A 16,503-nucleotide genomic window follows, 5' to 3' on the forward strand; every position below is an offset into this window, starting at 1 on the left:
ACACACACACATATGTTCTTTAATGTTCGCATTGTCAGTAGTTCATCGGCAGAAATTTCTACTTTCATTGGTGCTTTTATGGGATTGCAGTCTCACACTAATTTGCCCTGTTTAGTAAATCTGGCCCTAAATAACTAAAATTACTGAAATAATGTTAATATTGTGTGCTGCCTGAAGCATCATTGGCTATTTGCAGCCTTTTGTGATATGTGTGAACGAGTACTTCAATTGTCCTCAGTGGCAAAGCTGGATCTCAGCATCATTTAGCCACTGTGGGGAAAAACTCAAATGTGCACAGCATGATGGGAAACCAAAGAATTTACAGGACCTACAGGCTTTTTGTTAAGAGCTGCAAACAACATCACTGCTCAGGACAAACCAGACTCATGACCAAAAAAGGCTTACAAAAACAAGGGAAACTTGGATAACTTTTTTTTTTCTTGTAGAATACTAAGTAAACAGTAATAAAATTTTATGACTCATTTCATTCCTTAAACATCTAAATTGTAAATTGTATTATCATACAGCTTTATATATAAAGTTGTATATATATTATATCCAACGTTATCCTCCATACATACAGTAAACTCGCGTAAAGCGATGTGCACTATATAGCAAATCTCGAAAAATTCCTGAATAATTTTTTTTCAGTGCAAAATGTAAGTATATTATAGCCCAGCTCTTTGTCTAAAGTTGAATATATAAGTATGTCCAACTTTATCCACATACATAGTATACTTGTATACAGGGCCTAAAACTAACTTTTTGCCACACCTGCCAATGGCCGGTGACATGATCAAATTTACCGGCCAAAATTTGTTTTTTACCGGCCATGAAACTCTTTTTGCAAAAACAGGCAGTTATTACTACTACAATAACTAAACATATTTACAATGTTTTTAATTTGTCCTGCTGGTGTATTGTCCCTCAATTTTACCTATTAATTATAGCCATTCAACATTACAGTATAATTGAAAGCCATTATTTTTAACATTTAATAGGCTCTGAAATATATAACAACTTTTAATTTAAGTGATTTTAAAACAATCTTTGAAATCATTGGTTGCATGTGTGACTGATTTAGATAATAAATCTGGTTGTTTTGTATTTGAAGTCAAAGCCTACAGCACTAAAAGCACTGAATTTATTCTTGTAGCTTTTTGGCTGTACTGTAGCTCCCAGTGGCAGTTACAAATCACAATATTTCAGGCAATGGATGAGGGACTGGGCAGTCTGTTTTCTCTGTAGGAGATCTCTCTCCTTTTCCCTTTCATTTAATCTTCTTTTCTGTGTCTCCCTCAGTGTGAAACGTATAGTATCTCTCTCATTTGCCCAAACAGAGGAATCTAACATATGCATGTATTCATTTATAAATATTAATGTTCCTGGCGCACTCTCCATTCTTCCAGAGCTTGGAGGCTCAGCTAAAGGACTTTACTCAAGAAAGACACACTTCTAAACCTCCACACAGGATGATTTGATAAACTGGGTGGATGACTTGTCAGCCCCACATTAAATATGACTGCCATAATTCATGCCATAAATTCATAAATGTCATACACATAACATGCACAATTTAAGTCATTTTAAAACAATCTTCACATAAACTATATAGGCTATATGCATAAACTATACGTATTAATCTTTATTCAAGCTAAAAAAGTTTATTTTGTTCTTTGATTTACATCAATGACAGACTTCAGCAGGTTTCACTTTAAAATAAGCGCTTTGTCTTTAAAACCTGATGAATATGACGCGGATCTGACACATATCCGATTTTCTCCCAACTCTTTACGGTCATTTAAGACTTTATAACTCATTTAAGACTACGTTTACAAGGTAACTCGCCAAAACCGCGCATTTTGACATAATTGTGTGTTTTCGTGCGTTGAAGCGCTACTGGTGAGCTGTCTGCAGCGTCTCAGCGTATGCGTACAGCCGAACGCGCAGCCTTTCAAACTATAATTCACTGCACCGTTTATGCGGCGTAACCCCAGGTATGTGTCGCCGCATTCTCGGGTTATGAAGAATAAAGAAGGGAAAAGTTTAATCTCTTTGAAAACTGGCAGTTGTTTTCACTTCATTGCATTGTTATAATTCGTAAAAGTTGTACCCGCCAACTGGCGACTGATACTGTTACATGGACTCGCCAACGCCGATTTTTACTCACATTTGGCGCTTGGCAAGTGTTAATTTTAGGCCCTGCTTGTATACTATACAATATAGCAAATGTCAACTGCTCGATTACTTGTATCGTTGCAAAATGTAAATTATATTATCACCCAACTCTAATCTGCTGAATGTGACTACAAGGCATGAAGATATTATAAACACTAACATCATTATTTTCTGTAAAACTGCTTTGAAACAATACATATGTACAAACCATATACAAATAAACTTGACTTAAATCTAGTTTCTGCAAAGCGCATGCACACTTATGAGTGGAAATCTATTTGCCATCAATATTGTAGTAGCATAATGGTTGAAAAAGTATCCTACCACATGTTAATGTGTGTGTAAGTGGCCAATCTCTCTCTTGGTCATTAGTCTCAATGGGACAGCCTGGTGGAGTGCGATTCCCTCAGATGTTGTAGTGGCAGCTGGTGCACAGATGTTAGAGTCGCTGTCAGGCTCTGCGGGTAAAGGGCAGAGAGAGGCTATAGGCACACCTGCTTTATGTGTGTGCATACCCATCTCGAAAGTGCAGGTGCATTGTGATATAAATGAATATACTACTGTATATACACTGTTATCTGAACATAGGTTAATCAAGGAAAGCTTGTTACACATTGACTTGGGCATTAAAGATACTTAATGTAGAGTAATGTTATCAGTTTGACTGCACACTATGGATTGAGTTGGATGATGACACTGTTTTCTTCTGTACAGACAGAACACTGTTACTGAACTGATCTGAATCAACATCAAATTTACTTGAGCTGAATAACAATAGTATTGTCTTCCAGCTGCTTATAATTGAATTTAACTTGTTTCATAATTGATGAACTTTACACAGGTATTGAACTGAACTGAATCAACACTGAACTGTCTAGAGCTGAATAATAACACTATTGTCTTTTTAGAGCTGCTTTACAGCAGAATTTTGATTTATCTTATATTTGATTAAGTTTGCATCATTGTTTCTGTTATTTTCCTGTTTACTTGGCTTGACTTAGTTTCTCATAAGGTATGGCTGCATTCATACTGTCAGATTTAGACGCAGATGTTTCCCTGTCCTATATAATATATCCTGACATCACTTCTTTAGCACTGTTTTTAGCATGAAAACAAGTATGCCAGTGAAATGTCACCTATTATTTTAAGAACATTTTACACTTCATTTGAATAAATCATATCTGACTTTAATCTCCATTCTTATCAGTTGTCGCACACCTCAAGACAGCATAAAACCCACAGCAAATCATTAAATCATACCCAGCACCCTGCTTCACTAAGCTAGATTGATCTTTTTATAGAGTCTGTATTGTTAAAGACCTGTCTTATATGTGAGCTGCTGGCATGATGTAGATGCTTTGTGTGCTGTCACTTCATCAAATAGACACAGATCAGACAGACTGATCTCAGCTCAGACAGCAAGTGTCAAAACCTGTCTGAAAGAATCTGTTCTGCATCCCTAGCTGGATATTCTACATTCCCCTGCAATCGATTCTCCATATTTGATATCTCTAATGTGTCTTCACATATAAAGTCCACGTGTTGCTCTTCTGGATTATTTAAGTACATAAAAAATTCTGCTTTAGTGGGGAGTCTGTTCTGCTTCAGTAGCTCATGCTCTGCCATCAATGAAGATATATTGACTTTCATTTGGGGGAAAAATAAGAAAAGGTAATCAGTAGCGTGTGCAGACAATTCTCAGAGGTAGGGAAAAAAAACACAATTATCCGCCCAAATTCCAGTTACTTGCACACAATAATGAAGGTTTTTGTTTGGAGCCAAATGCAACTGTTTACTCATTGTAGAAGCTTTGAAACTCTGCCAGATTACACCATCAAATTGGATTCATTTGCATAGAGATTAATGAGAGAGATTGCTGAGCATTTGACTTGTTCATATACAGTATGTACTAATTACAGTTAGCTGAATTCCAGCTCATTAATATGTAAATACACTAGCCTTTCTCATTAATGCACAAGCCAGTTCATGCTGAAACATTTAAATCGTTTACAAGTGCAAGGTAGGCCTAATTGAAATGGGCCTTTGAGGATCTGAGGGTGACCTCTGCTCTTGCTGATACTCTTTTGTACAATTGCAGAATATAATTCTTGCTGTGGCAAATCTGTAATTTTTTCAGGCTGCTTTGCTGCATAGGCTGCAGAGATAGATTAGTTTTCAATCACCTGTGTGTAGTGAAGCCTAAAAGCTGGACTAGCCTCTTCGTCATAGCTGTTAGGGCTATTCAAAGCTCCACATATGAGATTTTGCTGATTCTGAAACTCTGAAGTGTCTGTAGAACTGCTGTGACAGATCTAGGGTTTTTTTGGAAGCAATCATTTCAGTTGAGTATTTTATAGCTTCAGAGTGCTGCACTAATGTACTTTAGAAAGTTATGTAAAGATATTATTGGCAAAAAGCAGAAACACGCTACTGGAGAGGTTAATACTAATTAGAAACACTTGAATTATTGATTGATTTGTTTTTTGTTGCAATTAGGAAAATATCTGTGCATTCAGTCTTATAGTTTTGTAAGGTTTAAAATTAAAATCTAGTATTTATTTGTGCATGCATGAAAGTTTAGGGAAGACATTTTAGTTTTGATATGTGAGTGTGTGTGTGTTATTAATTTTGGGGTTATTAATATTTGTTTATATTTCTGAAAGAAGTCTCTTATGCTCACCAAGGTTGCATTTAATTGATCAGTACAGTAAAAACAAAAATATTTTTTATGATCACAATTTTAAGTGATTAATATCTATTTTATTATGTTTTAAAATGTAAGATATTCTTGTGGTGGCAACGGTGAATTTTCAGCAGCCATTACTCCAGTCATGAGTCACATGTCACATGATCCTTCAGAAATCATTTTAATATGCTGATTTGGTGCTCAAGAAGCATTTTATTATTAATGTTAAAAAAAGCTGTGCTGCTTAATATTTTTGTGGAAACAGGTGCCTTTTTCAGGATTCTTTCATTAATAGAGAGTTCAAAATAACAAAATATATTAGAAATAGAAAACTTTGTAACATTATAAATGTTTTGACTGTCACTTTTGGTCAATTTACTGCATCAGTGCTGAATAAAAGTATTCTTTTTGTTTTTTAATCCTCAAACTATACATATTTGTATATGTAAGAACCCCAAATACATTTCCGTGCATATACTGTAAGGTTTTTCTGTCTTAGTTTGCGTGGAATTGATGTTTTGTTAGATTCGAGCATAAAAGCATGAATGCTCACATCACTGCTGATTGCTCTTCTGCCGCCACTGTGAAAACCCACTGTGCAGGGAAGCACGACTGCTTGTGTATGTGGGTTTCATGATGCAGAAGATAAAATGCCTGCCAAAACTCAATTGTCTAGTTTCCTGTCCTGCAGCTATAGACACTCTTTTACCCTTTCGACAACAGCACCACTCCCAAGCCCCTCCATCTGAACAAATAGAACGTCACCAGATGCATCTTAAGCCTCGCCTCAGACCAAACTGTTCAGCTGATGGCAATTCTCCATTTCAAATCTTTTTAATTCAACTTAATCCGTGACGGCAAACTCATACTCGCAGACTCTGAGGAGAGCTCACTTACGTAAACTGACAAAAAGATCAATAGCTTCACAGTCACATAAATAAATCAATGTTTTGTGTTCAAGGTCAAAACCAAGATCAGTACAAACGTCCCTCAAACTCTTTTTCCTTACACCCTACCTTTGTCTTTTTGTGTGAAAAGATGGTCAATTTTCCTTCCCTCGCTTGACAAATCAAGCCTTCCCATCAGCCATCTGTCCAGATAAATGGAGCATTATTGGTGGCAATATGCTGCATTTTTATGTTCCTCTGTGAATCAGTGCGCATAAGAGTCAAGGAACAAATGACCAAGAAATTTAGGAATTACCATGTAGTACCAGTCATATCTGGGTACAAGGATGTTACATGAAATAGATCAAGGTGAAATATGTCTTATTATATGACTTATCTTCACCAGCTGTGCTGATATTAGATATTCTGTCAGAAGACTAGAGAAATCTCAGATAGTTTGGTTTGTGCCTCAAAGATGCTTCAGTTTCTCCATTAATGCACATGTATAGCACTCCCAGAGGAAAATGCTATTGCTCAGAGGTAGAGTCTCAATTATGTTTCATTTACGTGTCCAATGTATTAGATATTCCAAAAAAATTCCATGAGAAGGATATACACAAATGCTGACATTAGGGATGCACCGAATATTCGGCTGAAAATAGCAAAATCTCTTTCAGTGTTCGGCCGAATAAGCGAAAAAGCCGAATAATATGAACCGAACAATGACGAACGCAATCAAAATAGAGGCACGCGCTAATGCAGCAAACATGTCGACAGTGTGAAAGTATTTAAAACTATCAGAGAAAGACGCAGAAATCATTACAAGCGTGAAGCACTGACAGCGATAGACTTATGGCGCTTTTCCACTGCAGGTACGTCACGGTACGGCTCGGTACAGTTCACTTTTTGGGTGTTTTCCACTGGGTACAGTACCTGGTACCTGAGCCGAGTCGTACCACGCAGTGGAAAAGCACCATTAGTGCTGCATCAAGTCTCCGATGAGAAGAACAGGTGGCTAATGCTGGTGGTTAGGTTTCTGTATGATGATTGAAATCGCGAAATTACCTCAAACGATTAGTAAATAAACGACAGAATGTTATATTTTCTAATGCACGCATGAATTGCATGTATTCTGACAGTGCTGCACGAGCTCGCGGCGCTGTTGGTATAATGTCTGCTAGAATGTTAAAAAAATGTTCAGTGTTAAGTAAATATTTTTTAATTGTTGTTTTGTAATTGATTTTTTTATTTGAAAAGCGGAACAAAACAGTAAAAAGCACATTTTGGCAATTTAATTAATGCAATTGTGAAAAAAATGGCAAAATAGGCCTACATGGGGGAAAAATGTGAAAAAATGTGAAAAAACGTATTCGGTATTTGGCCTTCGGCCCAGTGATTCATTATGTTCGGCTTCGGCTTCGGCCTAGAATTTTCATTTCGGTGCATCCCTACTGATATTAGGTTGTGTGTTCACCAAAACATTTTCCCGAGGCTAGCGTATTTTTTCAGTTGTTGTTTAAAACGGCAGGAGCGTAACAAGGTGCTGAACAGTTATTTTACAGGGCTCAGTGTTTTTATTTTTGAGAGAATTGAAGAATGTTCAACTTTGGGTAAAACGCAGCGCTCATCACTGTCACTTTTTAGTCAGCTAACCAATCACAATGGAGGAGGGGCGGGACTACCACAGTATTGTTATGAAAATAATGCTTGGAGAAACATTTCATTTGCAATGCCTCTGCCATATTTTTAGGATTCTTTAATGAATGGAAAGTTCATAAGAAAAGCATTGATTTAAGACCCGAGAAAAGATTTTTAGGAAAAAAATTTTTTTTTCATGTCTTTACATTGGTTAGAGAATAAAAAAAAAAATTATTATTTTTTTTTTTGAATGATATCTCATTCATAAGTTATGCTATGTCCTCGGTAGAGGACATCAGGACTCAATTACGTATTCGGTATTCGGCCTTCGGCCCAGTGATTCATTATGTTTGGCTTCGGCTTCGGCCTAGAATTTTCATTTCGGTGCATCCCTAGCTGACATATAGTAATAGCATAGACTATCTATACAGTCCGTGTTGATAACATAGCCCAGATTATTACTGTATACCTGCTTAATGATTGGATCACGTTTTCTCTAATAACAGGCTACCATTTTACTGGGATATTTTCACATTCTTTATTCGCACAGCTTCTCATTAACCTGCTCATCACATTTCTGGTTCCTCTGTCAATGACAATATGGTAGCTTGCAGAGAAATCACAGTGGTCAGGACCTCTTTTAAATGCAAGATGAGATGAGGCTTCCCTGAGTCTGAGTAACTGTATTTTCTCTAGGGCAAATCAATGACATATAGGGAAAAGTGAGGTAAAACGTTTTTACTTAAGTTGTCCTCTAATAAAGGACAAATGAGATAGAAGTAACGATAATAAACCTAATTATATTTCTGGAAGTCTGCTATCTCCTGAAAATAGAAGAAAATATATTGAAACATATAAATGTTGCTTCTAAAAAAGGTGGCAAAACTAAGCAGTGTCATGTTGAAGGATACAATTCATTGGGGAATATGTGAATAATTTAAATTTCAAATAAAATGTAAACATAAATGAATTTTTTGTGAACATGTATTAATTTAATTAATAGTTAATCTTTAACCAAGAAATTACACAGTTTTACAGGTATAATTCACCAACATACATCATACTAGACATATTTTATTTGAAATAAAACTAATTTAACCTCCTATCATAACAATTAATTTGACTTGTAGTAAAAAGTTTTAGTATTAAAAATTATTTTCACTTCTTTCATATGCACCAGTCAACTTAGGTGTCATGCAGTAGTCCACCGCCTAGGGCACCATCTCATGGGGGAGCCAATTTCAATTTCAAAAGTCAATTTTGATGTTTTTAACACACTGTGCACTTAAAATTATGCTTTATGTTGCCACCACCTCCTTTTAAGGGAGATGGCCGTATACCTAGACAAGAAACATTTCACTAACCATGACGCTTTTTTTTACCCGTTTTTAGGAGCTGAACTAGAGATACCTGATTCACAAATCATTCACTCTTTTGATTCTTTTTTTCCTGCCAAACTGGTTCGAAAAACATTCTGAATCATTTTCACAGCTCACTCACAAGCTGAAGTGTTTTCGGTGCTTTGTTGTACACCAATAAAACAATGATGGATGGAAACGTTATAACACAGAAAAAAGTGTGCACTGGTTAAAGCAGATTTTACCAAAAATTAATTGCAAGCAAACCTACTAATGCATCCTATCATTTTACAGTGATAAAAAAGATATTAAGATCAACACCTGCACAGGGGCGGACTTACCCATTAGGCAAAGGTAGGCGACCGCCTTGGGCCCCCAAAAGCCAAGGGCCCCCTAAAATGCTTTTCATATAGGATATGCGCATTAAGCGCTGACACGCGAACGGTTGCTGTTTACGGTGTTTGTTACCACGACAACCGTCCGAGTCAGTGGCGCCTGCAGGTGTACGGCACTGTGCGTGGAACCTCAAGTTTGATCTAGGAAAATGTGTGGAAATGTATAGGGCCCCATTCCTATATTTTGCCTGGGGCCCCCAATTCACTAAATCCGCCCCTGCACCTGCAACAGAAGCTTGACTGTAACATCAAAATAGTAACAGTTCTTTTCTTGCAGCAGGGGAGCCATTTTTCAACCTTCACAGCCAGTCTGTAATTTAACTAATTGAAGTTTCACAACCTTAAGTACACAAAACATACTTCATGTAAAGACGGATATGACTGATAGACTTTATGTTCAGTAATCACTGAATGTGTGTCAGATTATTTGAATTGACAACATTTAATGACTGAATGTTATTTCAACTGCTCTGATGCATTCAGTGATTCATTCAGTGAGATGATTGGCCTGATCCAATACAGTAACATAGTTGTTTTTTTGTTTTGTTTTTTTGCCATTTATAGCGCTGAAAAATCATTGGCAATGGAAAAGAAAACCAAAACTATAGTGCCATGGCATGTTATTTTGACATGAACATCAGAATACTATGTAAATACCAATGAACAATTTTCTAAAAGTTTAAATGGCTTTTTGTGCCTATAATTGTCATATTTTGTGAGCATAATCATGCAGTGTTTACATGATGTTTTTATTAGCATTAGTCTCATAAGTCTTTTATAATCATCTGTCAGTCTTCAGATTCTCTCTGACTCATTTAAGTGGTGTTTGTCATTTGTCTAGCAATACTTTAATCATTGGTGTTCTCGCCATAATAGTTGCCTTCAGGTCTGAAATATTTTTTTTGCATCTGTGTCGGCCTCACTCTCTCTTTTATGTCTGTGTAGTTCATCTCAATCTGAAGAGTGGGACAGATTTTATCCTGGTGAGCCCACTTAAAGAGACACAAGCATCAGTTCTGATTTTCCCCAGGTGTAGTTTGCCTTGATTAAACACTGCTCTCCAGGAGAAGACAAAGCCTCTCTGAATGCGAAGAGTGTTCTTGAGGATTCAAAGATGGCAGACAGTAGCTAGAAACTGATGTGTTCATTCACACATAATTTAAGACTGTTATGTCTTGTAAAAAAGTTTTCGCTACACTTTCCACTGGTTTGATTTGTAGAGTCAATGATGTATTTCATTTACATCGTAGATATTCAGAGAGTGATGCACTCATGTAAGATTTAATGAATTTTTGAAGTATGTGTTTGGAATTGAACTCTCCAGTTGGAGATGGATACTCTCGCCGAACAGGCCTATAGATTTAAAAAGCCTCATTCATTTCTGAGAGAGAATTGAATTTTTGAATCCTAAGACCCAGATGCATACACAATTTTTATATGCTTTTTTGATGAAAGTAAAATGAGAAAATATTATTGTGATACTGTCTGGTAGACATGCTGCTTTCTTTGAATAGGTGGTCGAATTGATGGGACAAATAGCTAGTCATCATCGTTAACCTTTGAGGGGTGATTGTGGAGAGGAGACCTAGATTGATCCTAACTCTTTTGATTCTCCACCAAGTGGGAGTTATTTGTGTTCTTAACTATGCTGTCTGCTCAGGTGTCAAGGTCCTTAAATACAGGCTTTTGTAAAGTCAGTATAAGGAGACATTGTGTACAGTAGCCACTGCATGATGTCTCATCGTGGCACAGTTTATGCAAGGACACCAGATTTGTTTTGTAAGTATCTCTATTATTATTAAGCAGTATTGTCTCCCCAACAGCCCTCAGGATCAAACTACAAACCTTTTGACCATCATCCTAGTTCTGTGACCTTCATGTCAACACCACTGCTTAAGAAGTGGGATGGAAAGATATGCCATGTCTCCGGCAATAAAAAGAAACCAGCTGACTTCTTGACATGTTTGATGTTCTCCCATGTTGCTTCTGCATTGGCTTTCCTCTATCAATGCTGACATTGACAACCTTTCAGGCTCCTCAGACTTCAACTATTAACCACCTATTAGTCACATGAAAAGATTTTCAATGGAAGAAATCAGGGAAAAAAGGGGATGTTTTATCTGTCTTCCATCTGCCAGCCTGTAATCTTGTTAATGCCAGATGCAGTGGGACAGGCACCCTGCTCCTTGGATGATAAAATGGCATCCAGTCTCCCAATTTTCCTCTGCTTTCTTTTTCTTTAGTGCCTCAAGATTGAGAGTTTTATATTTGCGGTGCTTTTATTTTAGGTTTTTCATTATTCGTGCCCTCTCTCATCTATAATTAACCTGATTTTGCATACTTGTCTCTCGCTCATTTTTTCATGTTTTTAAATTATTTTATAAATAACAATGTTTACATTTGAAAAAAAAGTAAAAATTTTTGAACAAATGCATGGACAACATTTGCATAAGTGGCTGGTTTATTCTCATGCTTGATGAAATTGCACACACTGTTCAGTACTTTTTTTCTAAACACTAAAATGTTTTTCCCCCCACAGATATGGAGAGGCAGGCAGACGGGATGGGGTCCAGTCATAAGAAACACCTCCCCTCATCTCTCATCCCCTTTCAGCATAAGGATGCTGCTGAAAGTCAGGAGGAGGGCTTGGGGGTGAGTGAGCTGTTTTATATCATAATCAACACATTTTCAAGTATTAAGGTGAAAGTAGTTACACTTGGCTTTGATGTGTTAGTTGATGTGTGCTATGTTTGATGTGCTATGCTTTTAAAAGTGTTATGTATATCTGCACAGCAGGATTTGCCCTGTTCACAATATCCCTTTAAATAAAATGCTCTCTAAATGAGGGTTTTGACTAATTCCATGCCAGTGGATTGTTGACATCCATGCATAATATAATCTATTTTTCTCAGTGCCCCTGTGGGGATCCAGGCATGTAACTGGCTCAAGGGATGAGTCTCATTAAAAATAAAAGTACTCTCATATACCAGCACGATACATTTAAATTTCTTGTTTTGTTCTGGCACATGTATCTCTTTTAAAGTCCCATGAAATTAGAAGTTTTTGGCTTTTATTATAAATATGTTAGCCTAAAGCTTATGTATGCTATAAGCTAATGTGCTCCAAAACAGAAAATGTACTGTATGCATTCAAACATTTACAGTCTCTCTCTTGTGCGTGCTCCAGAGAGCCTGTCACATGAAATGAATGCTTACAGTGTTCCGGATAATGACGAAAGAGCCATTCTGTACTGTAATGTCAATGTGTCATGCAAATAAAAGGCATCAATTCAAACTTCAGTCTCACAAACATGTTTGATATTTTGAGCCGATTTTAGAACGCATTGTTTTCATTTGTCACACGCCTTGAGTTTGCTGTGATTGGAAAGAATTTAAAGTCTGGTAGTGTATGATGCTCAGTCGGTTAGTGTATGATGCCCAGTCTTTCCTCTATAGCTATTTACAAAATATAAAAATGTGTAAAATGCCTAGCGTTTTAAAATCTGTTGAGATTTTAAAAGTTGTGCAGTGTATTCCAGCCTTAAGGGTTGTGAGTTATATCTGTGTATTGTAATAGCCTCAAATGGACATGAAGGAATAGAAATTGGTGGTTTGAGGTGGCTGTGGAAGTCTAACCTGATTTAGGGGTTCTGTGTATCTTTGTCAGCACTAAGATGATTTTAATCATAGTGAGACTTTTATGAGCCCTTGAGGAAAAAGTACTACTCAGCCTTTCCTTTAACCCCACTTTGGCATGGGAAATTATGAATTATATGATTGTGTGTGTGTGTGTGTGTGTGTGTGTGTGTGTGTGTTTAGCGCATGCCTAGTTTGTACAATTCGTTCTCCAGCAACACATGTGCCTTCCTGCAGGATTTTAGCTTAGTCTCTTTGCTGTCAGCTTACTGTCTGTCCCTGTATTTTTGACATGCTAACTACATGAGCTAGCCATGTTCAGACACGCACTTCTTTGTCAGGCAAGGCAGAGGATGGCAATAAAGCTTCAGCAAGTCAACACATTTACATTTAAAGGAATAGTTCACAAAAAAAATGAAAATTTGCTGGATATTTATTCACCCTCAGGTCATCCGAAATGTAGATGAGTTTGATTCTTCACCAAAACAGATTTAAAGAAATTTAGCATTACATCACTTGCTCAGCAGTGGATCCTCTGTAGTGAATGGGTGCCATCAGAATGAGAGTCTACAGCAAATCCATCAAAAGGACATTTTTAACTTCAAACCGTTGCTTCTAGCTAAAATATTCTATCCATAATATTGCTTTCTGTAGTGAAAAATCTGTATTGTCTAAATCAGGAGTGAAAATGCACAGATCAAGCACTGTTTATAAGTAAAAATAGTTCTAAACAAATGTGATGATGGATTTTCTTGTGAGAGTACAACAGGGGATGGGCTTTTTTACTGGAGGAAGAGTTATGGATTCTGGACTCTTATTTTGGCCAGAAGCGACAGTTTGAAGTTAAAACACCTTAATGATGGATTTGTTCCTTACAAACATGCAGCTTTTTACTTCACAATACATTAATTGATGGGCTGAAGTCGTGTAGATTACTTTTGGATTATTGTGATGTTTTTATCAGCTGTTTGAACTCTCATTCTGATGGCACCCATTCACTGCAGAGGATCCATTGGATGAGCAAGTGATGTAATGTTAAACTTCTCCAAATCTGTTCCAATGAAGAAACAAATTCATCTATATCTTGGATTGTCATTTTTGGGTAAACTATTCCATTAACCTTTTTTAATCTCATGGTAATTTCGCAACGCAATAATAAAGCACAGCTCCACATCCTGAAATATAATTCAGTGATATTTAGGCTGACTTACCATGAGGAAAATGTGGGTGAAGCATCTTGTACTCAGCAGCAGTAGGTGAATGTAAATCTGCCCATCTGGATGCCACTATTAGCTGATCTGCTTGCTCCAGAAGAACACATGGCTGGGATAGCAACAGTCACAACAGAGAGTTGCAAAACTAATTTTGGGAGGAGCAAAGGAGAAGCCAGTGAGAAATATCTGGGACAGCTGAACCTGAGTATTGAACTGGGTTTTTGTGATTTGTTTAACCTCAAAAGGAAAACATTCAAAACGAGACAAATGTAGACAGAATGAGGTATCAAGAAATGTGTTAGTATAATGTATGTGGGGATTTGTCTGTTTGGACTGTGTAGTCCTTTATGGTTCTTTTGTCTTTCTGTAGTTTATAACGTTCTGTCCTCTCCTGAAGAATGCCGTCAGTGACATTTGTCACATTGATTTTTACTAGTCTTCTGCACCCATGATTGATTTTCTAACCAAGATTAATACAACCCCTTGCTGTGTACTTCTTTGCTCGGGCCACAAATAAGTCTTGCCTTTGCTTTGCTATTCTAAACCCAGTCATTTTTAAATCATATATTTGTTAGAATTGTGAATTTTGACTGTAGTATATTTACTTGTCTTTTACATTGTGTCATTTGCAGTTTTTAAAAATGTTATTTCCTTCTTGGTGCTCAAAAAAGTGTTGGCGCATTTGTTAAAGTCAACCCGAGCACACCACAGGATGAGCCTAAATTGGTTACTGCAGACCTGCAGGTGGTAATCTCAGTGCCTGATGGGTCTTTGCGGTCCTCTTTATCCATGTTCTAGTGGTATAAGGGGGTAAGAGTTTGATCTAGACAGGCTTAGCAGAACTTTTGTTGACAAGCTTACAGAAATCCCACTTTGAAAAGCTCTCGCAGCAGACCTTGCTGAGCCCACTGGAATAACACGAAAAGAGATGGATCTAACAGTTATGTCTTGGGGTTTGCCAGAGCCCTGAAGAGGAATTTAAGGGTGTGAGAGATGTCTCAACAGATATATCCTTAATAGATTTTTTTTTTGGTCCAGCCTTTGGGCATTATTTCAGAACAACAACAGAAGGAGCCTCGGTGGACTGCTAGTCCCCATAGCTCACTGAAAGATTATTTCTACTGTGAAAACTCATATCATTGTACTTTTGAGCCCCCTGAGGGTGATATGAAGGCATAACTGGGTCATTACAAGACCAACAATATTCCCATAGAAATGTACTAGCTGTGATGTCATACTTCTTGGTCAAGCATCTTGGTCATTGTAAGCACTTGGAAGACTGCTTATGTTTGCTTAGACCATTTTATATCCTCCTAATTCAATTTAATGCATGATAGTTTTAAAGATATTGAATAAAACCAAGACACCAACATAGTATTCTGCTTAATTCACCTACAGCTTAGCAAGTGTGTTTCATATTCTGCGTAAAAACCTCTCAGAATCACTTCTTTTGATAAATAGTGCATAGAAATTTTTTTGTAAAATTGTATATATTATTTACTGTAAAAAAAAAAATCATGCCAGAAATTTCATGGTGTAATCATTAAAGATGCAGTATGGAAGATTTATTTATATATTTATTTTTGTTAAAAATAACAAAAATGTATTACTGAGAAAGTAAGTAAAAAATAATGTCCTACCTATTTACAACTAGAAACTTGAGCTGTGGGGTCAGATCTTGTGGGAAAAAATCAGTTTCACATCATTCACCTTTGCATAATTACGTCAAAAGACATTTCTTTTAAAATCATCACATTCATTCTTGATAAAGTGGTGAGCTGAAGTCCAACTCAAATAATCACCAAAAGTACACCTCTTCCATATTACAGCTTTAATTAAACAACATAAAATCTCAGATGTAACTGATAACAACTAAAAAAGTAAAGAATTACTTGTTAAATAAAAATAGTATAAATTAGTATAATAAAGTATAAAGTAAATAAAATATAATGAAAAATGATCCTTCTGGGAAGGTGACAATTTTTTGTTGTTGTAATGTTTTAATTACGTATGTTTTACTGTAAAAGCACTGTCTTAATGAATACAATATACATTTCAATATACAATAATAGTGCTTTTTAATTCTGAAAACCATAAATTATATACTGTAGTATTACAGTAAAGTTATATTTTTCCATTATAAGTTGAATATATTTTGTTAATTGTACATGGTACGGTTACTTACTGTTGATCCAATAACAAGTTTTTACTATAGAAGTTTGACATAGTTTTTCAATGAAAATTACAAACATTTTTGACAGTTTCGTCAAATTCAGGCATCAAGTCATTCTATAAAAATATATTAGTATTTTTAGATCAAACATCCTACAAGAGCTTGTAAGTTGTAAGTCTCTCGGGTTAGTTTTGAAAGAGCACTATCCTGCTGTGAGATTTTGCAGAGCTGTACTCAGATCATTCAAAGAATTCTAGTGCTACAGTGAGTCTGCTTTTCCTCTAGTATCTGAAGACTGGCAGGTTGATTTGTGTGATCAGGGTCAGTGTTTTGTTGTGT

At 36.4% G+C, this 16,503-nt stretch overlaps 1 protein-coding gene across 1 annotated transcript in view; it reads left to right on the plus strand.

Moving 5' to 3' along the window:
* Positions 1-16,503, plus strand: part of b4galnt4b (beta-1,4-N-acetyl-galactosaminyl transferase 4b) — an 84,855-nt gene that overhangs the window by 15,940 nt on the left and 52,412 nt on the right. The window contains exon 3 of the mRNA XM_016541043.1: positions 11,682-11,794. Coding sequence (XP_016396529.1) covers positions 11,682-11,794 — 113 coding nt within the window. The remainder of the gene's footprint in view (positions 1-11,681; positions 11,795-16,503) is intronic.

This window comes from Sinocyclocheilus rhinocerous, unplaced genomic scaffold (genome assembly GCF_001515625.1).
Source record: "Sinocyclocheilus rhinocerous isolate Xijiao unplaced genomic scaffold, SAMN03320098_v1.1 scaffold368, whole genome shotgun sequence".
Classification (NCBI taxonomy): Eukaryota; Metazoa; Chordata; class Actinopteri; order Cypriniformes; family Cyprinidae; genus Sinocyclocheilus; species Sinocyclocheilus rhinocerous.